General features: G+C 36.4%; 1 protein-coding gene across 4 annotated transcripts in view; it reads right to left on the reverse strand.

The window, feature by feature from the left end:
• Positions 1-685: 685 nt before the first annotated feature.
• LOC143732470 (breakpoint cluster region protein) overlaps positions 686-23,517 on the reverse strand; it is a 49,914-nt gene continuing 27,082 nt past the window's right edge. For 2 of the 4 annotated variants that reach the window (XM_077223562.1, XM_077223563.1), the window contains 19 exons: positions 19,823-19,930; positions 19,668-19,728; positions 19,519-19,571; positions 18,209-18,349; positions 15,146-15,267; positions 14,889-15,054; positions 14,688-14,807; positions 14,317-14,392; positions 14,079-14,183; positions 13,928-14,002; positions 11,630-11,727; positions 11,324-11,443; positions 7,150-7,209; positions 5,650-5,759; positions 4,234-4,373; positions 3,968-4,102; positions 3,761-3,866; positions 2,858-3,020; positions 686-2,721 (listed from right to left, as the gene is read on the reverse strand). In XM_077223562.1, coding sequence (XP_077079677.1) covers positions 2,632-2,721; positions 2,858-3,020; positions 3,761-3,866; positions 3,968-4,102; positions 4,234-4,373; positions 5,650-5,759; positions 7,150-7,209; positions 11,324-11,443; positions 11,630-11,727; positions 13,928-14,002; positions 14,079-14,183; positions 14,317-14,392; positions 14,688-14,807; positions 14,889-15,054; positions 15,146-15,267; positions 18,209-18,349; positions 19,519-19,571; positions 19,668-19,728; positions 19,823-19,930 — 2,049 coding nt within the window. In that variant the 3' untranslated portion in view covers positions 686-2,631. Of the gene's footprint in view, positions 2,722-2,857; positions 3,021-3,760; positions 3,867-3,967; positions 4,103-4,233; positions 4,374-5,649; positions 5,760-7,149; positions 7,210-8,826; positions 9,181-11,323; positions 11,444-11,629; positions 11,728-13,927; positions 14,003-14,078; positions 14,184-14,316; positions 14,393-14,687; positions 14,808-14,888; positions 15,055-15,141; positions 15,268-18,208; positions 18,350-19,518; positions 19,572-19,667; positions 19,729-19,822; positions 19,931-23,517 lie in introns of those variants that run through there. The other 2 variants (XM_077223564.1, XM_077223565.1) reach the window with 2 other exon arrangements.

Here is a 23,517-nt window from a genome sequence, read left to right on the forward strand (position 1 = left end):
AAAATTTTTTTCTTTTCGTTTTCAACAAATTAAAAGTTTGGGGTCAGTAGGATTTTTACAATAAATGGTAATACTTTAGAATAATTTTCATTAGTTAACAACCTTAGCTAACTACCTTTGTTAACATTAACTAAGAATTAACAATAATTCATTTATTAATTTTAGTTAATATTAATTTTAAAATTTTCTAATACGTTATTAAAATCAAAAGTTGTATTTTTTAACATTAGTTAATGCACTGTGAACTGACATGAACAAACAATGAACAGCTGTATTTTTAACTAACATTAACAAAGATTAATAAAGACGGTAACAAATGTATTGCTCATGGTTAGTTCCTGTTAGTTAATACATTAACTTATGAACCTTATTGTAAAGTGTTACCCAATAAATTAATTATTAAAATAAACTTATTTAAATAAATTGATTAATTGATCAAAAGTGACAGTAAAGACATTTATCATTTGTATTTCAAATAAATGCTGTTCTTTTGAATTTTCTATTCATCAAAGAATCTTGAAAAAAATGATCATGTTTTCTGTTTTCAATATTTACAATAATAAATGTTTTATGAGCCCCATATCATCATAATTTCTGATCCTTTGATACTGAAGACTGTTTTCAAAAACTATCTATTTTTAATTGTTTATAAAACATCAACAAAAACATGGGATTTGCAAATATCTTTTCAACCAACATCATGTTTATTATTCATCTACTTTGTACAGAATCACATTATGCCACACTTAAACAGATCTGCCATACAAGTGTAGCATTGTGCAGTTTGAGTATTGTCCAGTATAAACAATTCACAATAGAGCTTCAGAAGAGGAAGGAATGCTGAACGCAAACCACTGTGTCCTAATGTCTTCTGGGGAGTAATGCTATCTCTTTTTGAGGAATGTTTCATGTACTTGGCCATCGGTCAGATATACACACAGAACCGTCAAAGGCTCAGAGGAAACAAGAGGATGAAGGCGTTTATTGTGATCCATCTCCTTAATCCACACTGTGCAATACTTATCCATATACAGAACATTTCCTCATCATGGAGGATTGGTTGTAAAATGGCAGCCAGGAATATCTTCATCAGTACACTGTGTAATGGACCAAATAAAAGAGAGAAAAGCGAGGAATGGCTATAGTTGTAATTCCAGTAGGACTTTGATAAAGGAAGTGCAGATTCCGGAACATTCAATGGAATAAGAACAGAGAAAGGCAATGATCTTCAACACAATTACAGGAATGTCTCGATTTCCTTACTCTAAAGGAAATACACAAGCGTAAAGACTCTGTCGTACAATAACTAAAGGTAATCTCTAAAGGAACATAAGTGATAAACAAATCAACATGCCTGCATGTTACATGACATCCTAACAATACACAGCCTCTCCTTTGTACTGAACAACATAATACAGATATATGCACATTAGCCATTAAAAACTAAACAATTTACATACACACTTAACAGGGCAAGGTATTGGCACTGTTCAGGATCGCAAAGTGCTTGCAAGTTTTGTGAACAGCAAAAAAAAAGAGAGAAAAAAAGATCCCAAACCATTAAACAAAAAAGATTTACAGTGTTTGAATTAAGTTAATTTTTACTCAATAATAGGAGTGTAGTAGCAGTGATATCATTCTGATGGAGAACACCTATTAATTTTCATATACAGTTAATATACAGTATTAAGTCCATTAGTTACGGTTGAGGATGTATGCATAACATTGAATTCCTTATATGATATAAAGATTTAAAACTAGTTTTACTGTTTGCTTTCTAAGTTATGTGAGGTTTTCGTTTAGAAAAGCACTGAAAGATACAGTGTTCTAGTCCTATAAAGTCATGTGATATTGCCCATGTGTACTGTATTGTTTTAATATAGGCTCAGTAATCCAAAATTTAATTGGATTTATGTGACATAAAACAGGGAAATGTTTTCATAAATCGAACAATGTATTTTCTTGGGAATCTTGGGAGTGGTAGAAACTATAATTGTGCCACTGTATAGTTTCTTTTTGGTCATGAACCATTAAGACCGCTACTATGTTGACCATAGTCACACATTGGTTAAAGAATCTCACATCTGAATTCTCTGCGTTGTGTTTTATCCATCAGAAAAGGGCCATATAAATGTGTTCCTCATGATTTGAGTGTTCAGATGTTCCGTAGCCCTCGCCATGGGAAGACATAAATCATAGGTGAGCAAAATGTCAGATCAAATAAAACGGTCATGGAAAACTGGCATTTGTAATTCTTTATAAACCCGCAGTGCTGAAAGGAACAAGACAAAACGCAAGAATAACATTCACCATCCAATGACCTACGAGAAAGCTTGGCACTCACCATTCAGTCAGAAAAGTTACAATGGATGACAGTGAAAATAAACAACATCACCTGCATGTTAAATGTAACTTTAGTGCTTGAAACAGTGAGTCCGTGAGAAGATATCAGACTGGCTTGTCATTCTTCACTGTGAATTTCTCCAGAAATTTAAACAGAATGCTACTGATGCAGTTGGGAATTCACTCCGCTTGGAAGATTTCAGTAGGTTTTTGATGCCCTCTATTGGTCACATGCTGAATCACTTAATTCCCAGGGCATTTCACACCACAATGCACCTGAGCATCTCTTCAAACCTCTGTGGAGAAGAGCATACTCTGACGTTTACTATCTGGAGTAGGGATCGTCTCCAGCTGCAGGAAGTATAGTAATACCTGGACCTATAGAGATAAAGAGGAACTATCTCACCAACAGATCCAACCAATACATCAACAGAACCACTCTTTTGTTCATGACTCATTTAGGACAGTTAAAACCAGAACTCTAGTATTCTAGAACGTAATGTACATGTGTTACCTGAGACATAACCTCAAAAGACCAGCTGTCACTCATAGAGATGGGCTGTGTGGGATTGGCTGGAATTTTACTGTCCTTCTCAGAAGGGCGAAGGAGGGTTGGGCCGAACACTGTGGCGAGATTGTGGAAGGACATCTTGTTGAAGCTCTCATTCTCAGCCACCCTGAGGAAAACAACGAAGAACGTTTCAGTCGTAGTGTAGGTCTAAAACAAATCTTCTGTTCTGCAGTTCTGCAGTGTGACTTCTCCTACGTCGACCGTCATATCAAAAAACAATAGGAGCGCAGAAAACGAGGCAACAACAAAAAATGACCACTTCCTCCACACACAAATCTTCGTTTTCCCCCCCCAGTAAAGTCATGATAAAATTAACGCTAAAGATTGTTTTTGTTTGCTAGCAAGCATTTCTACCCCATAATGCAGCTCACAGTCACCGAACGTGATTGATGATGTAAAACCTCGGACGAGTCTGCTTGCGGTTTTAACACGCCTTGACTTGAGTGACATTAATGACAGCTGAGATCCTACAGTGTGACTTGGCTTACAGCAGGGATCCTGTTCATACAGTCTGACGAGCATTAGAAATCGTATAGTTTGCACCCGGCATAAAGACAAAAATAAACATATTTCATTTATTAACTCAGTTTAATATGTCTTTCTGCTTATTAAAGACTGGTATAAATTATGAGATTAATTGTAATTATTCAATTCTGTTGACAGCCCTAATTTACATATAGTTTTGTAAAAAAAAAAAGAAAAAAACTTTCCAGTGCACTGCTATGCAGTTGATAGGGTGTTTTAGGTGGTTTCTATGATATTATGGTTCGTAGATTGGGATCAGGTTTTTACAAGCATTCACTTAGGAATCATATTATTGAAATTGACTGATGGGACAATCTTCACCTCTTCAGATGGTCCAGCAGAAACAGGAAGGTCAGCAGGTTTGGTTCGGGTAGTGAGAGCAACAAGTTCAGCATACAGCTTTCCTTTGCAACACTGTCCGACAACGCTGAAGGAAATGAAAAAAAAAAAAAACAAAGAATAAATTCTTAATGTGAACTGTTTGATATAAACTATTATTCATCATAACTTGAAAAACTCTCAACTAACCAATGCCTTCAGAGAAATTTGCATAGAGTTCATCGGTGAAGAGGGGCTCAGGAAGCTCTCTGAAGTAAAGCTTCAGTGTTCCAGCAATGGCATTCACGTCCATCTCACTCATCATGACAGAAACGTCTTTATTGTCTGTTGAGTCACAAAACATTCTCATTTTTAACCATATCAAAAATATGTATGAAATTAAATATATAATATAATATATTTTAATATCTTTTTTTTAATTCGTTCATCCCTACAAGAAGTACTACAGTACTTACTGGCATCGAAGGCAGCTTTCAGGGCCTGGATGTCTGTGGCCACACCAGAGACACGATAGATGCCCACTTCCTCCATCCCTCTGCGCTCAATCTCCTCCACACACTGTCTCACAATGAGAGGCACTTTGGAGTGCTCCCGTCTGAGAGGAAAAAACACACACAAGTCAACAACAAGCATCTGCAAAATATATTTTAGTTGATATGCGCTGTTTTTTGTTGTCGTCAGTATTAAAGCTGTAAATTCTATGACCACAGAAAATTATGGGAAATCTTTTGGCCCATTTCTGGGATGTAAAAAAAACCCCAAGTATATTCAAAGAGCTTGTTTATTTGTTCACTATGAAAGGAAAAATTACTTTGTGGTATCCACATTCTCACAGCCTATATTTAAACCTACATCTGCATTATCCTGACAGAGCATTCCAATATCAACATCATAATGAGGCCACTAGGGAAAATGAACATTTTGTCCCTCCCAAAACTGTCATGTTTTTTTTAAAACAACTATTATTACAGAGCAATATTTCACCCTTATACATTGCTGTTAAACTATGAAAAATGCATATCTGAGAGTCTAATTTCCTAAATCCACAGTCCTGTTTTTATTGCAGTCCTCTGAGGGAAGCCCTTGGCAAACCCTTGCCTTTAATAATAATTTATTCCTGTTTCTCAGGAAGTCCATAATGGGGCTGCTTTCTGTTTTCCTTTCTGCTTTTAAAAACCCTTCTGATGAAGACCAACTTATCCTCAGCTTTATTAAAAGGAAATGTTCCCCCTCCTTATTTTTATGAAACCTCATTTGAGTCAGGTGGGTCTATGAAAACACTCTAAGAAGGGTCCCTGTGTCTTCTAAATTATGGGAAACATGGCTGATATCTGACTGGTGTTGCTCTTGGAGTGAGATGTGTGAGTGGAATGTGACTGCTTTTATGATTGAATCATGATTGACTTTTACAATACAATATAACTTTATTCATTTATAAATAACAGCGCACTCGCTAGCCTTTTTGGCTTAATCTGACATCTAGTGGTGTGAATGCAGTATTACTCAAAAACAAAAGTTTCCAGTTATGAAATTAGATAAAAATAAGGGGGATACAAAGTAAAAATAACTAGTGTTTGGCTGGTCATGTGATCACAACATGGAAGCCCCCATGAGGAGACCAGCTCCATGTAAAGAAAAACAGCTTTTAGGCAACTGATATGACTGGAATAGTCTAATGTGATTGGACAATAAAAAAAATAAAAAAAAAATCAAATACTCATTTATTAGTAATTTGATGTAATTTATTTATACAAAAAAACTTTTGGTAATGAGGGAAATACAATATTATATCCATTATATTAATAATGTGTTTTATAAAATGTATTTATATCAGTCATACACTGGATAGATTGATCTGTAGGTTGACTCACTTAATGACGGCCCCGATTTTGACCCCAAACACTCCGGACTGTTTCCTGGAGGGCATCCTCTTCAGACTGAACTCTCTGCTGGTAAACCGCATAGACAGCTTGACCTCAATCTGGAAAGAATGATGAATATGCACAACTTTTTTTACAAAAACATCTCACTGATGAGAACAAAAGAGCTCTGTGCTCAATCTCACCTATCATATAATCAAGAATTAAATAACTGTAAGCTGTGGCCATCGGCTTAAAATCAAGCCACATGACCAAGATAATCATCATTGCTTCATACTGCTAAAACTTTATAGCAGACAAATGATTGTTAACTATTGATTGGAGAATGTAAGTAGATATAACCAGTAGTGTGTGTGTGTGTGTGTGTGTGTCTATGTATATATAGCTGTGGTCAGAATTATTGGCACCCCTGGTAAATATGATCAAAGATGCCTGTAAAAATAAATCTTCAAAACATTCGCAGAAATATAACCTTTCATTGAAGTAAAAGAATTGAAAGTGTGTGTGTGTATGGGGGGGGGGGGTTAAATATTTAAATTTAAATATTAATGGGAATATACTTCAGAGATATTTTACTCATTAACAAATCTAGGGGTGCCAATAATTATGGCCAACGTATTTTGGAGAAAAGCATTTATTTCATAAAGTGATTTTTCCCCTACTTTCAATTATTTTACTTCAATAAAAGGTTAAATTTATGTACATTTTTTGAATGAAATATCATAAGGATAAACAATGCACATTTATTTGTACAGCCATCTTTGATCATATTTACCAGGGGTGCCAATAATTCTGACCACAACTGTACACACACGCACACACACACACACAAGCTTGAGAAATTAATACTTTTATTCACCAAGGATGCATTAAATTCGTAATCAACTCATAATCAAAAATGAGTGAGATTTATATGTCAAATAGATGCTGTGCATTTGAACTTTGTATACATCAACGTAACTTGAAAAAATGTATCACGGTTTACACAAAAATATTGAGCAGCACTGTTTTCAAAATTAATTATAATAAGAAATGTTTCTTGAGCATCAAATCAGCATATTAGAATGACATCTGAAGGATCATGTGACCCTGAAAATAGTTATTATATAGAAAATATTAAAATAGTTATTTTAAATTGTATTAATATTTCACAATACTTTTTGTCTTCAGTATTTTTGAGCAAAGCATTAGGGAATAATAAATACAAAAACAATTTCCACACAATCTAATTTAAATATCTTACCAAATCTGCAAAATAGACAAGTAATCAGCATCTACATATGCACTAAATATGGTTATATCATGATATATCTCACAGTTCTCTGATGACACAGCAATATCAATTATATTTACTTCCCAGACATACACAGATGATCTCAATCAAAGTGTACTGGCCTATTTAAATGTAAATGGACTTTTGAACATTTAATAAAGTGATTGCTCCTATTATTAGTAAAGGTGTTATTATTGTGCAGGATGAGCCACACTGACCCCATTCATGCTGATTACTGTCCTCTGCCAGTCTTTACCCTGCAGCGATTGAGGATCCAGCTGTGAAAATAGGGACAAATGTCAATCAAGAGGATAATCCTTATCTGAGTGCGACCCAAACACAAAGTCGCCTGCTAAAAATGGCAACTTCATGAACACGCTACTGGAAAGTATCTATATTTCGCAAAATAAATAAATAAACAAATGAGCTGAGCCAGGACAAGTGACGATAGCTGTCCAGGCACAAAGTGTGCATATCATACAGATCAATGCACAATACTCTTTTAATTTACACTTACATGCACAATCACTTTTATAATAACAGAAATGCACAACCAAAAGAATATTATGATCCAAACGGTATCCCTTCTTTATGATATGTCCAGCTTCCCTAGTCTTATGCCCGGTATTACAAATCATCCACATAATCAGTTGTCAGTATCAATCCAGTGTCTCTAATACCAGATGTCAGTTTGTATTTATTGTGATCTGCTTTAGTTGATGTGACTACATAATTTACCAGCATGCTGCCAAAGGAAAGACCTGTATTGATTGGTTGGTTTTACTCATGCCAACAAATCTAATTTGAGAGGCAACTGCTGCACTAGAACATGGTGAAATGACAGCAACAATCAATGTCATATTCTGTACACAAATGTTCAGACAGCATTTTTCATCATCGTACAAGAGTACATACTGGTATCAATATTGATAATAATAAGAAATGTTTCCTGAGCAACAAATCAGCATATCAGAATGGTTTCTGAAGGAAAGAAGCCATCACAGTATTACCATCACATATATTCAAACAGTTTTCAATTGTACACTTGCACACATATGGTTGGGTGTCTCGTAAGGGGTTAATGTAGTGCTGACACTAAAACTCTGTAAAATTGATTTTTTTCTCACAGAAATTTTCATTTTGGGTGAACTATACACAATACAGGCTGTCACTTTCCACAATATATATTGTTGCTTTTTTGTATTGTGATATATTGTTACACGATTTATTGTTACACCGCTTGATGTTGATATTGAGCTGTGTTTATTCATAATAAAGCACAGTTATGCTTTTGATGATTTCTGAAGGATCATGTGACACTGAAGATTAAAAATGTTACTGAAAATTCAGCTTTGCATCACAGGAATAAATTACATTTTTTAAAATATATTACAACAGGCACCAGTTAATTTATATTAATATCGGTAATTTGTAATACCGGTAATATTTCACAGTATTACTTTTTTTTAAACTGTATTTTTGACCAAATAAATGCAGCCTTGGTGAGATTAAGAGATTTCTTTCAAAAACATTAAAAAAAATGTCCAAACTTTTGACCGGTCCTGTGTATATAAATATATCTTGACCCCTTGCTGCCCCCTGGAGGTATGAAAGCCCTGCTGTACGCCAGGGTGTCTTATGTACTCATTCTCAAGCCTTAATAGTTTTCAAATCACTATTTCTGTTGTGTAGTTTTCCCAAAACAATGCACACCCTACTGTTTTACCGATGCCACAAAATACATATCAAAGAAAAAAATTCTTGCGATGACTGATGGTACAAACACATCAAACACTTTACTACCTCAATTCCTAACCAGCCTGCTTAATAACACATCTCAAAGCAAGTTTCTCATTCCCAGAATTCCTCACACGAGGAGGTGAGGCTCCCGTTACCTTCTGCCTGAGGAGCGTGCTGCGAACTCTACCCCACAGTCGAGCCCCGGTGCTGGGACCTCTCCTGAGGCCAATATCCACCTCCTCTTCCTCCTCCTGTTTCTCCTCTTCCTCCCCTTCACAGCTGCTAATGAGTTCTTCCTTCATCAGTTTACTGCTCACAGCCTTTATTCTACCATAATGCTCTTCACCATTCTGGATCTGGTCCTTATTGCCCATCTTCCTCAGGTTCCTCAGAGGAAGCTACTGTTATTGACGAGAAGCAGCAGGATACAGGAACACGAATCCCTCCCCGCTCACAGAAGCACAGTCAAATTCTGATCTTCTAGCACAATTGCAGGCTTGCGTTCCATGTGATCCTGAAGCAGTGCGTGTTTTGGTATAACCGTTCTCATGCTGGTCTGGATGAACCTGTTGTTGTGAATCTTGTCTGCTATAGTCTTGAGCACACACACACACACAGATCTCCCCTGACAGGGCTGTTTCACAGATGGAGCCCTGGGATTAACTACTGAATCTCCACCCACCCTGATGATTACGTCCCAGTGTGGCAGCTGACCTACCAACAATGTATTCAAGACAATTTCAAGTGTTTTGCTTGGTTTTTTTCTGATTATAGCACTGAAATGTGGCACTTCCAAAGTTTAGGAGAATATTATGTTCTTCCAATCACTATTTATCCTGTTGTAACAATCGTATGAGAAGAAACTGAAGCATTTAACCCTATACAAACAGGTATAAAGGATCTCGCTTGGAGTGTTTGAAGTAAACAACTATACAGTCTGCTGCCACAAAGGAAATGCTTATGGTTGCCATGGCAACAAATGGTCACGTGATTAAGACAAAAGCTTTCATTTGCTGATACAGACCCTCACTCCTCCCATCCGTAATGTCACACCTGCCCCTTTGGGACTCTGTCAGCGTGTCATGTCCCACTTTCTCTCTGGAGTGCTTCCAACTCGTACGACAATCCATAGTACAGTCTCTCTAATCCTTCTCCAGCACAACACCTAAGCAATTCCCCAAGGTCTTCCCTCTGCTGTTTTCTCTGGTGACATGACCACACCACCGCATATGGCAGGATTATCTACCTGAACAACTTACCGGCTTTGTTCGGTTCATTGCATTAGGCGTTAAAAATGTAAATGCTTAGTCATTAGCAGATTATACATACACCGCCTTGTTTTATCCTGGGATGCATGACTAATCTACAAAATCAGTAATAAAAATAATCAACAATTTCATTGCCGAGTGCACAGAGAAACAGTTACATCAGTTACATCACTTTACAGAAGTAAAAACGCAGTTCTATGGGGGAAAAAACGCATATGAGGCCACAAAGCTTAGTTTCATGTTGGCAGGACCTTCATTTTTTAACATTTAATTTAAAGGAGTGTCTATTTACGCTAATTGCAAATAGCCCGTCTTGTTGGCAGAGGCTATTTACGCTAATTCCGCCCACTGAGGTCTGGTTGGCTCAGACAAAATTACAGATGATGCTGCATCGACATCAGGAGCAATAGTGTAGGGGTAAGGCGAGTGGCAGAAAGTTTTGATGCAAATCGACCCATGTTTGAATCCGCCTTTTGCCGAACTCGCTCTACTCCTTTTTTACCATCACATATCAGATCGGAAAGGCATTTATTTTCAATAAAAATTAAGAAAATATTTGAAAAGTGGAAATAAAATGTCTAACGTGCGTTTAATATTAAAGGTTTAGGGGCAGGTAGGGAGGGCTTTATTGTCCCAATAAGGCGGCATCCATTTAATAATTTTAATAAATATAATTAATTTACACTATGTAATTACTGCAGACCGTTTAATGTACAATAATGTTAAAAAAATAGTATCTCTGCCACTATTTATAAGTATATACTGTAGCATCTAACTACTATTTACACTTATTGCAAAGGAAATACTGCTATAGTGTAAAAAAAAATGTATACGATATTTTTATAAAAAATACGCTATTTTCACTTTGTTAACGAAAGATTCTATGTAAAAGGATTGTAACTGTGTAAATAGCATTTATCACTATTTGCACTTAGTGTAAATAGCCTGTGCCTAAACTTATTTACTTAATTTAAATAATGTAATACATAATTTAACTTAATATTTAATATTTTGTTTACTTTGTTCTTAATTGGTCCTTGTGCTTTAAACTTGGACATTAAATACACTTTTATCTGATTAAATAATGAATCAAAGATATAATCAACAGATTAATCAATTAATAAATTTTTTTTTAGTTGCAGACCTTCTAAAATATTCTGTGCAAGAAAACCTGACAAATTCCGAAAATCTCAACAACGACTTACAATAAGCTGTTAACTGTCAGGTGTTTGTTGGTGAGATCAACCCTGGGCTCTGTGATCACTGTGAGGAACCACTGCTGAAATTATACGTGCAGTTCCCCATCTCAAAGCTCCGTAAAATATTCAAGTATCATATAAAGGTATCCCTGCATGTGATGAGTGGACATAATGAGCAAGCATACCTGAATCTGTCCCTTGGCCATGATGCGATCCATGTTCTCCCCATCATCCATGCACTGTTTGACCTTACTGTAACACAGCAGTCTGAGGGTCTGAGAGCCCTCCAGCTCAATCTCAAACTCCTGTGAAAAGAGAAAGCTTGCATTATAATGTCTTTTCATATTTAAAGCTGCAAGGTGTAATTTCTTCTTAAATAAAAGTAACTGTAACATAATTATTATATCTGTCTTTCTAACACTATATACGTTTCTTTATCATGTAATGTTTTTGCAGGTAAGTGTGTGCTGACGATGCGCTGCAGTTCTGACCTCATTCCAGTTTGGCTCTGTGGTGTCTCTGTACACACGAGTCTTTGCTTTGTTCACAAAGTAGCCGAAAGAGTCCACCTCTAGCGTACAGTACAGATCTGAGGTGAGGGAGAGAACAGACAACAAGCTGGTTACATATAAAACCATTTTCAAATATATATATATATATATATATATATATATAAATATATATATATATATTTCCACACAGTATCTTTTCCAAATAAAGTTAAAGGTAAAAGTATTAGAAGAGGGCAATATGACAGAAATCACAATATTTATAGCTTAGATATCAAGTATATTCCATGATAGTTATTTTCTAAGTTGTATTTTTTTCTTTCTTTTTTTTAGAATTTACTGAATTAAGGCTTTATAAATGAAATGAGAAAAAATACAAGATATAGTATACAGTGATGTGAATAAGTTAGGGCACCCATGCTAAAGTTGCCTAAAAAGAGGAATAAAAAAATAATCTTTTGGAAATTGATCTTAATGCCTTAATTAGAAAAATGAGGAAAAATCCAATCTTTAAGGACACCAATTTTCTTTGTGTATGAATAATGTATCATAAATAAATAAATGTTCTTCCTTAAAATACAGGGTGCATAAGTCAGGACACCCCTATGTTAAATTCCCATAGAGCCAGGCAGATTTGTATTTTTAAAGGCCAGTTATTTCATGGATCCAGGATAATATGCATCCTGATAAAGTTCCCTTGGCCTTTGGAAATAAAATATCCCCACATCATCACATACTCTTCACCATACCTAGAGATTGGCATGGGGTACTTTCCATAAGATCATCTTTCAATGCAAATCAAACCAGCTATTAGGCTAACTGAAATAAAACCATGCCAGTCTCTAGGTATGGTGAAGAGTATGTGATGATGTGGGGATATTTTAATTCCAAAGGCCAAGGGAACTTTATCAGAATGCATAGTATCCTGGATCCATGAAATAACTGGCCTTTAAAAATAAAAATCTGCCCTGCTCTATGGGAATTTAACATAGGGGTGTCCTGACTTATGCACCCTGTATTTTAAGGAAGAACATTTATTTATTTATGATACATTATTCATTCACAAAGAAAATTGGTGTCTTTAAAGGTTGGATTTATCCTCATTTTTTTAATTAAAGCATTAAGATCAATTTCCAAAAGATGATTTTTTATTCCTCTTTTTAGGCAACTTTAGCATGGGTGTCCTAACTTATTCACATCACTGTATATTAAAAAAATAAGATCACATAATTTAATAACTATTCAAACGGTGCTTAACACCTTAGTTAATTAAAGCAAAAGAAACATTAAAATAACACTGAAATTAACACTATATAACATTATATATTTATTTACACTATTGGAGTCGGCATGATTTTTATGTGACCTCTGGAAGTCTCTTATGCTCTGCAAGACTGCATTTGTTTGATAAAAAAATATATAGTAAAAACAGTAATAGTGAAATAAAATTACAATTAAAAATAACAAATATATTTTTTAAATGTAATGTCATTCCTGTGATGGCAAAGCTGAATTTTCTTCAGAGTCACATGAACCTTCAGAAATCATTCTAATATGCTGATTTGGCGCTCAAGAAAATTGTCGTATTATCAGTTATGCTGCTTAATATTTTTGTGAAAACCATGATATATTTTGTCAGGATTCATTGAGGAATAGAAACCTCAAAAGAATAGTGTTTATTTGAAACATAAATCTTTCATAGCATTATGAATGTCTTTGTCAGTCTTGTATTTTGTTTTGTCACTTTTGATCAATCTACTTTTCATTATAATTATTAATACACTAGATTATTTAATTAACACTGGCTTCAAATCGTGCCTGAGAACAGCTTTCACTGTAACACAGCCTATCTAAGAGCTTTTTTCTTAAATCGACCACTCTATGTAAAGAGCTTTTGGTTCACACAGTTCAACCATACTTTACATTAAGGACGATTTTAAAGGGGACAAAGGCCATAAGAAAGCAGAAGCAATAAATTAGCAAAGTTTCTTTAGCCAGGCAGCAACGCAAAGAGATACGGAAATTAACGATGGAAAGTCAGATTTAAGAAGGAACACAGTGTTCCCTGTTCCACAGCTGCTCATAGAGAACTCTGCCCAACAACAGCAGGGAGCATGTCAGGTGTTTTCATGCATGTGCGCATATATTAGAGGCATTCAATAATTTAATGATTACTGTGAGCCGGATTTCACTCCATCTAATTGCAACCACCAAAAAAACACACCATAGTGTGCTCCAGTCTCATAAACTAGGTGAGACCTCGCGTGCCAGACAACTTACTCGAGCTCTGTTTCAGCCCTGTCGCAGAATGGACAATCACATTCAGAAAGCCGTACAGCCCCGTGGATTCATCATCTATTAGGGGAAAAAGCAATTCAAGTCATGACCAGTTTCAGATAGTTCTTAAAGAAGCAAATAAAAAGGCACTCACCTTCTTTATTGATTGTCAGAGGAACATTGTGAACCGTTTGTAGCTTCACGCAGGAGTTGGTGAGCATCTGCAACTCCAGCGAAGTCAAAGAAAAACTCTTGAAACCTGGGAGAAGACATTCAGAAATCAGGAGACATGGGTCAGTGACGCCACCGACATCTGAATTGAACTAAGTCACTCTCTCGCTGTAATTTTATTGGAACGTAGGAAGGTTTCGGAGAGGAATAGCAGCGCTTACACTTTTTCTGCTGCTCCCGAATGATCTCCCTCCACTCCTCTCGCTCATAATCAGACGAAATGAGGAATGTATAGCCCTGAAATAAAGAAATAAAACCCACAAGAAATAAGAACTTTTGCGAATGGCTTGTTTGAATTGTCAGTTTTACAATGGTCTGTTTGTGTTTTCTTTTTAGACAATATACTATAGAATTCCAATCTTTGTTATTGTTCAGCTATCTGCCATAACATGAAAATGGAAACAATATTAGTGCGAGTAATTGTCAGAATTAAAAAGAAAATTAGGTAAACTATCCCTTTAAGTTTTCAAAAGTCTTAGAGAACTTTTAAGCAAATGCAAACACAGACTGCAGATTTTTGGTACTGATTCACCTTGCCATTCCTGTTACTGACTCTGAAGGCCATGCATGGAGAAATGAGCAGCAGCAGCGATTCCTGTTCGCACAGTTTCTTCCTGAGGCGATCAAGGGCTTTACCTCCTTTACACACTCTCTGAACACGAGATGGGAAACAATTAACACAAAGCTGACTGTTTGCTGAAGAAAAGCATTTCTAATGAATGCCTTCATCTACCTTTTCTCTCTGGATCTCGTTCTTGATCTGGGAGATCTTGACCTTTATGGAATCTATCTCTTCCTCCGGTATCTGGGAGACCGGGGAGGACTCGGATTCATCAATGGTCTGAAAGGTGACATCAGCTAGCGGGATATACCACTTACAGTCGTACTGCTGCCCCTTCCTAAACATTGGGAGACACAGAAACCGGGGTGTCACATATGTGACAATGAAGATGAGGAGAAGAAAATAAATATTAATAAAGATTGACTTGCCCTCCGGTTTGTTTCTTCAATTTGGCGCAAAGCAGCAGGTCGGTAAAGAGGAAGACATGGCGAAGTTTTCGTGCCCCTTCTACTAACTCCACCATAAACTGGTCTCTGAGAAGCTGTCGATTCTTTAAAGACATTAGGATGACTTTAAAATGTCAATACAATACAAAAATACAATACTTTTAAAACAATAACTGTCTTTTCCCCCCTGTTATTTTTCTATAAAATTGCATATATAATCCTAATAATAACAACACAAGTACTAATAGACCCTTTTCGTAGACTCTGATGACGTGCTTCCATATCGTAAAGCTACTTTTTACAGTTTTGAGAGTGACGAATGTGACAAATTTTCTCTTCAGACCAATGTTATTAATCTCTCAATTTTTTCCCCTCTTTTGTAAAGTCTCAGAAATGCTATTGTGGAATTCTTATGTTATTGGAGCAAATTTGAATAAAAAATAAATAAATAAATAAAATAAAAGTTTACTCAATGACGATTCTGAACTCTGGAAATGGGAAAAGGGTCGTCAGAATTTTTTGCAAACCAAAAATAGTTTCAACTGTTCAACAATAGGGGGCGCTCATGTATGGTTTACTGCCCCATGAATCAGTGGCAGTCATTATTTTTCCTGAGGCAGAAGGTCATTTAAAGTAGGTGAGGAGGAAAAGCAGCCAATGAGAGGCTCAGACTCATTCACACAAATGGAGGCATGACACACTTAAGAAATTGCACTATTGTGGGTGAGTCACGGGAGCTATTTTCATGATAATGATGGCAGCCTGAGGGGGTTTCAACTTTGGAAAAGCATGGCTTGATGGGATTTAAAAAAGTGTGCTTGATGAGATGATTCGCAAAAGGCAGATATGATGGTAATTACCTACTGTAAATCACATTAGGGAAAAAAGTTTAACCTTCATCGAAATTTACAACATATGTTCTACAAACAACAACAAAAAAACACAAGTAGCTAATTTTGTCCTTAAAATTGAAAAAGCTCCTTACTAGACATTCCCAAAAATGTCCATCTCAGGTCAGTCTACATAACTGGGTGTGTATTTGCATTCTTGAGTGACCGAATCGTCCCTAATTGAAGGGTGTGTGACATATGTGAGAGACATCTGCTCTTTTCATTTCCTAAACGTCTGTCTCTGTCTGTGTGTGTGTGTGTGTGTGTGTGTGTGTGTGTGTGTGTGTGTGTGTGTGTGTGTGTGTGTGTGTGTGTGTGTGTGTGTGTGTGTGTGTGTGTGTGTGTGTGTGTGTGTGTGTAGATGCATTCAAAACATTGGCTCTGACCTGTGACCCTGGCTTCAGTGAGTGTGCGTTTATCCCTTATGTTTAAACTTGCTTTTTTTCCTCTTTTTTACATCAAGATTTGGCCCACATGATATATGGGTACAGTATTGACTTTAACTGCATTCAGAGACATCTGCTGAAACAGCCTAAGATGAGATGCAAAACATGGCCATGAAATGGAAATCCATCATCTCGCAGACAATAATTACACAGGACATGGACCAAGATGTCCTATCATAAAGAAACGATAATGTTGGAAAATACAATATTTTCTTTCTGAACAGGCATTATCAGAGCTCTGAATGAAAATGTATACATGAAATTAAATGTATCATATGTTTTTGGTAATTTTTTTACCACTAAATCAATTCAATTGGACTTGGAATATAGTGCACAAAAGATATCAAGTACGTTTATGGCACTTTTGTGCATTTGAGTCGTTGTTGAAGCTTGAAAGCTTCAGTTATAATACATTGAAATTGTAAAATGGATCTTTAAAGTTTCTCGTTTTGTGTTTTACGGAAGAAAAAAAATTATATTCCTTTAATACAAAATTGTTAGTTGGATCCCAATGGAGTTACAAATATATATTTTTGGTCTCTGGCAATGAGTCGCAGTAATGATTAATGTTGAAAATTTATATTTTATGATGAATAATTTCTCGTAAGATTGTATAATGCTGTATTTATTATAGATTTCTTGCAAAGTGATACAAATTTCCTTATTTTAGAACAAATCTTTACTGGAAGAATGATTAATTGAGCTGTTTTGTTCTCCAGTTCATCTGTCAGACATTCTTTTAATCATTGAAATAATAAATAATCTCTGTCTTTCAATTGAATCTCTGTATTTTCTGTAATAAAAATGCCTGGCATGTCCACAAGCCTACAATCAGAGAGTCACTTCCCACACAGTTTTCCAGTAATCTGCGAGGAAGTCTAGTACAAAGTCAACTGACTCACAGAGGGGTCGGGGTAGTATGCAAGAGTGTGTGTTTGTGTTCATTCTGAAGCTGGGAAGGGTGTTGAGACACTTCTCGTTTCGCAAAAATGACTTTTGATAAATGAGGTAAAGGAAAAGGAACAGGAAGGCGGGAGATTATTATATTGTTGACGGGACCCTTGCAGTGTTATGCAACCGGGGCGTACTAATTAATTTTTGTACACTGGTAGTATTCCTAAGAATTACAGTACAAAAGAATTACAGTAAGGATTTTCCTTCTGACCTGGTCACCTTGAAAACAAGAAAGTATACAGATATTTACTTTCCGGGCTTTTTTTATACAAATATCATGATACTGATGATATTATCATTTAACAAGTTTTTGAGAAGTTACATCACATACATTTTCAAACCTCGCCTTGTCCAAAAAAGGCCTTATATGCCTGTTTTATCTGTCTATCTTATATTTATCTGATATTTTATCCGACTTAATGACCTTGACACAGTCATTAGGGTCCTAATATGATATCACTATATGATGTCCTAATATGATTTGATTAGATGGACAAAAGTTTCTATAATATTAATGAATCAGTTTTCGATAAAATATATTTTTATTTATTTATTAAATAGCTATTAAAAAGTGTATTATGATTTCAGGACAGTTTTATCACCCTACCCACCCTAAAACATCATCATAAAAGAGCTGTATTCATGTCATAATTATGTATTCACTTTTGTAAATAATTGATAGATGCAGACAAAAAAAAAGTCACATCATTGACCTATAATACAAACTGGCCATATTACAGTTAGGCAGCACTGACCTCTCCTTTCTTCACTGTCATAGACTGACGACGGGGTGTGATCTCCTCATTAATGCTGGACAAGAAGTTCTGGGAAATACGGAGGGCGTCCTGCAGGAGAGGGCGATCTGGATGACTGGATGGGGTGTGCTTTAGCAGGTCCTAAATTTAAAGAAACACACAGGCTAATTTAAGGCCTTGCTTACTCCTGGTAAAGGGTAAATGCTTAGTTACGCCTGCTAAAGGGTTAGTTGACCTAAAAATTAAATTTCTGTCATTAATTACTCACCCTCATGTCGTTCCAAACCAGTAAGACCTTCATTCATCTTCAGAACACAATATTTTTGATGAAATCCGAGAGCTTTCTGACACCCCCATAGACCAACGTAATTGACACTTTCAAGGCCCAGAAAGGTAGTAAACACATAGTTAAAATAGTCCATGTGACTACAGTGGTTCAACCTTATTTTATGAAGTGGTGAGAATACCTTTTGTGCAAAAAAAAGAAGAAGACTTTATTCAACAATTTCCTCTCTCCCGTGTCAGTTTCTGACGCTGTTCATGTGAGCACCACGATACATGCATGTGATGCTCACGCAGGAGCCAGCCAACACTGAGCTGGCATTATGACGTAGAACCCAGAAGTGCTGCACTGTGTTTACAACGTGAACAGAGAAGAAATTGTCGAATTAAGTTGTTATTTTTGTTTAGGTTTTTTTGCACACAAAAAGTATTTTCGTTGCTTCATAACATTAAGGCTGAACCACTGTAGTCACATGGACTATTTTAACAATGCTTTTACTACCTTTCTGGGCCTAAAATGGCCAAAAATATCTTCATTTGTGCTCCGAAGATGAATGAGGGTCTTACGGGTTTGGAACGACATGAGGGTGAGTAAATATGAACAGAAATTTCATTTTTGGGTGAAACTAACCCTTTAAGATGCATTTTGGTTGATCGGATCACAAGTGGATGACATTAAAATCTGGTGTAAACGGGATCTAAAACTTTTAAGCTTGTTCACTTTTAACCACTTCCAGAGGTAGTCGAAAACGCATTGGACCGGGTAGAATGCGTTCGAACAGTCACAAAAGGCCACCACCAGGCTTACGGGAATGGGAATGTGTCTCCCTCATCTACTTGTGATCTGATTGACCAAAATGCATCTTAACACCAAGTGTAGACAGGGCCTAATAGTGCAAAACACTAAATTTATTAAATGTGTATAAGTCCATGGACTTCCACATAAAACATGTTGCGCCACTAAGCATAAACACTTTCAACTTGATAAAAAGTCATGATTAGGTGTATGCTCTTTCAGTTTCACTCACATGGAGGACTAGGGTGCTGCGAGTGACGCGATCCACCGGTTTATACAGCAGGGCTGAGAATGAGAACGGCAAAGAAGTGATCAGAATGCTAAGCAGTGAAGAAAGAGAGTAAATGTGGAAGAATTAGTGAATGAATCATGATCTCTTACTTTCTAACGAGTTCTTGGCATTCTGATCTTTACCCTCTTTAGCACTCTTGACTTTCAGATTCTGAAGGTAAAAAGGGAAATATATCAAATATCCAAAGAGGCAAAGATATCAGCTCTTGTTTTGAAAGTATAATGTACGCGCCCTTAAAACTGACCTCTGAAATCTCAGCAAACTGAGAATTGGCTTGACAACACTTTTCGGCAGTTTCCACGGCAACCTTATAGTTGTCCACAAAAGCCCTGTACACGCCGAGCTGGCTGGCCTGTGTGGGAAGATAAAACGACAGGAGAGAGTGAGAGAGAAGGTGGTTTAAAGATAAAAGTCAGAGCTAAAGGCAGATTACTCATGCATGTTACATCGGATTCATTCTGCTTAAGGTAGAGCAGGCACTTTTACGTGGCCTGGTAATTAATACCAGCCTGACCCAGCATAAAGACAACAGCACTCAACACATCAGACACATTATGACAATGACGTAATTGGTTGAACTATATAACTATATAAAATATATGTATATATACTTATATTTTATATATATATAAAAAATATGCAAGTTGAAAATATTATTATCTAAAAAAGATCAAACACACAATAAAGTGTGTCTAAAAAGGACATATTAACAGAGTGAACACACACTGAAACAAAGGAGAAGTGACTAAACGAGGCCAAAATGTTGTGGTGAATGAGCATTTGTGTCGTGAAGAAAAAACACCATTCAAAAGACAACAACTGTGAAATGGGCACGTAACAAGCATTTTCCATGGCAACATCTCGAGTGCTGCCAATACTGGGGTAAATAAGAGAAGGACTTGTGAAGGGGCTTGTCATGAGACAGAGAGGTTAAGCACTTCCTTCAACAAAGCCATTATACAGCAACTGGGGAAACTTGTGAGCGATCCAGAATATGAGCATTAGTACCCAGAGATCAGAAAAAAGACGGATTACATCGTGCTGTTAACTCCGCTCACTGATAAAAGATGAATACTCATTAAAAGAGTGAAAAGAACCATTAAAATGAAAAGAAGCACTTTCTAAAGACTCTCCTCTAGTGAAGTGTTCTGAGATCACATCTTCAGTGCCGTGGCAAAAAGTGTTATTTTATTTGAGCTGTTAATGTGAGTTCTCAGTTCATATTGAATGTGATAAACACTTGAAATAATGTAATACCATGGAATAATGTCAGGAAAAATCTACCAGTGTTTACCAGTTCACAAACAAATATGAGCTGGTTCATTTTAGTGAGTCAAAACATACAGCTTGACAATCTATTCTGATTCACAAACAAATATGAGCCGAATCCTTTTAGTGAGTCAAAAACATACAGCTTGACAATGTATTCTGATTCACGAACAAATATGAGTCAATTCATTTTAGTGAGTCAAAAAACTTACAGCTTGACCAGTGTATCCTGATTCACGAACAAATGACACATTATGAGCCGGTTTATTTTAGTGAGTCAAAACTTGCAGCAGCTTGACCAGTGATTCCTGATTCATGAACAAATGACTCTTATGAGCCGGTTAATTTTAGCTAGTCATAAAACTTGACCAGTGTATTCAGATTTTTTTTTAAAACTCTTAAAAGCTGTTTTTATTTATGAATTGTTTAAAAAGATGTGTTTGAATCAGACTGATAAATCCTTCACTGAACAGAGCGGTTACTGTATCGACATATTACTGCAAGTAATTAGTATAAGTATATAAATGTAGTGAAGGGTGGACTAATTTCTGTAGGAAACACTGGCCTGAACCTATTCATTACAGTATGAAAACAACATCTGAGCCAATTTTTGGACTAAACTCGTGAAAGGAGTAAGGGGAGTAAATCCCATGGCATGAGAGTTGGCGGTCCACAGGGAGAGGGAGAAGGCAAGGGAATGCCCAGCAGTGAGTGGGTTTCCAGGGCAGACACATGGACTATGACATCATGCATTCTGGGAAACAGAGCAGACACTGGACTCACTGTCCACTGAAAACTCTGTGCGACCATGTCTCCCTGTGGGATTTCCTGTTTATTTACCCCTCTCTGTGTAAAACACACACACACCCTGGAAGAGAACTGTCATTTCAAACACACACACACAAACACACACACACACACACACACACACACACACACACACACACACACACACACACACACACACACACACACACACACACACACACACACACACACACACACGGTAAGTAACATGGCATATTCCCCCAAATATTTGTGCTTTATAAATATTCCCTCCATGCAAACATATCTAAATGGACAAAGATAAAGGAACAAGCCACAAAAATGCTCGGTTTTACATGTCACTAATGCCTCAAATAATAACCACAGGTATTTGCAGCTAACAATATAATCCTTGTGGGATTAACAATGAATTCAGCCTTTGGCCACACTTCCTTAACCCCAATGCCTTTATATTTCAAAGAAGACATTTATGTCAATCAACAGCTAAATTCACAGCTACAACCATGGCCGTGGATCCCAGAGGGGATGGTGATGCGTTTCTAACCCAAACCCCAACTATGGAAACGTCAGAATTTATGAGTTGAGCAGATCGACACCATGTAACAGTTCACTACATAGTTTTAATTTACGGCTTTCAGAAATGTACGTTTTGTTTTATAATATCATGAATGTCTGTGCACAAGATGTAGTGTTTTCACTACATCTAAATTTCACTTTATTTTCACTTTTTCATACAATTGCAAAGGTGATGTATGGAAGCACAATTATGGGACAGATTCACACTGCAGCATAAAAGTCACATGGTTACATGCACTCACTTGTAACCAAGTTAGTTACAACTTGAGAAAGAACGTTCGCTTTTACGCGTCCAGTTAAAGTAGCTGTACAGACTTCAGAAGGATCCCAGCATCGGAAACAAGAAGATGGTTTATTTTAATGATCGTGTCGGAGGATTATATGTTTGTTCAGAGCATTTTGTTTCGTAAACGAGGCACACTGTAATGGAGAGTTTGCAAAGAAACCTTTGTTGAAGGATGATCTGACAGCACCTGCATCTCCAAACTGTAAGTATATGATTTTATAATGCTCTGTCTGCCTTAAAGGAGCCGCCCCATAAAAACTGATCATTTAAACTGAGATTTTTCTGCATATAAATAAATTTTTTGTGCTAAATATTATCTTAAAATAGAAGAAACTTTCCAGTTTGTCGTGAGATCCGGCTTAAACACCCTAATACCTTTCAACCCCAGCATTTTTGACCGCAGCCCCCACCGATCTAAGAGCAAGACCCCCTATCTGCTTTACATGCAGTCGTGTGGCTCTGAAAAGCTTTCATCTGCACAAGCGTCAAGTCCTGCGGGCGTCTATAAAGATGGGGGGTAAAGTTTCAGTTTCCACAGCTAATTGTGCCGAGTGGAATGATGTGGCTGTTGCTCGTGAAGCTCACTAAACCAGTTATCAAAGGAAATTTTCCTTAGGGAGGACCGGAGAGACATGCTTTGATGACGACTGCGTTTATAAACCGTCTCTAAAGATCTCTCTAGGGTGGTCTGACAGAAACATCATGTATGGATTACCTAAATTAGACACGTGCATGTGGCAGCATCAAGTTACACCACAATTCAGTTGTTATAATGAATAACAGTAACACTGGCATATAATTAGATGATAGTGCATTATGAACCAGTGATTTCAATAATAGTGCATCTGGTGTTAGTTTGGCCAAAATCTTGTTATATATTTTACAATTTCATATAATATAAAAGTTTTTGCTGGAAACACAAATTAATACAAAATTCAATAAAAATTCATTTTTTGTTGAAAAATGTATCGGTATCAAATGGGTTATCAGTTGCTATGAGAGATTTATTAATTTAGTATTAT

The sequence above is a fragment of the Siphateles boraxobius genome, unplaced genomic scaffold (assembly GCF_051911475.1).
Source record: "Siphateles boraxobius isolate OS27281-9 unplaced genomic scaffold, OSU_SipBor_1 9, whole genome shotgun sequence".
Taxonomy (NCBI): Eukaryota; Metazoa; Chordata; class Actinopteri; order Cypriniformes; family Leuciscidae; genus Siphateles; species Siphateles boraxobius.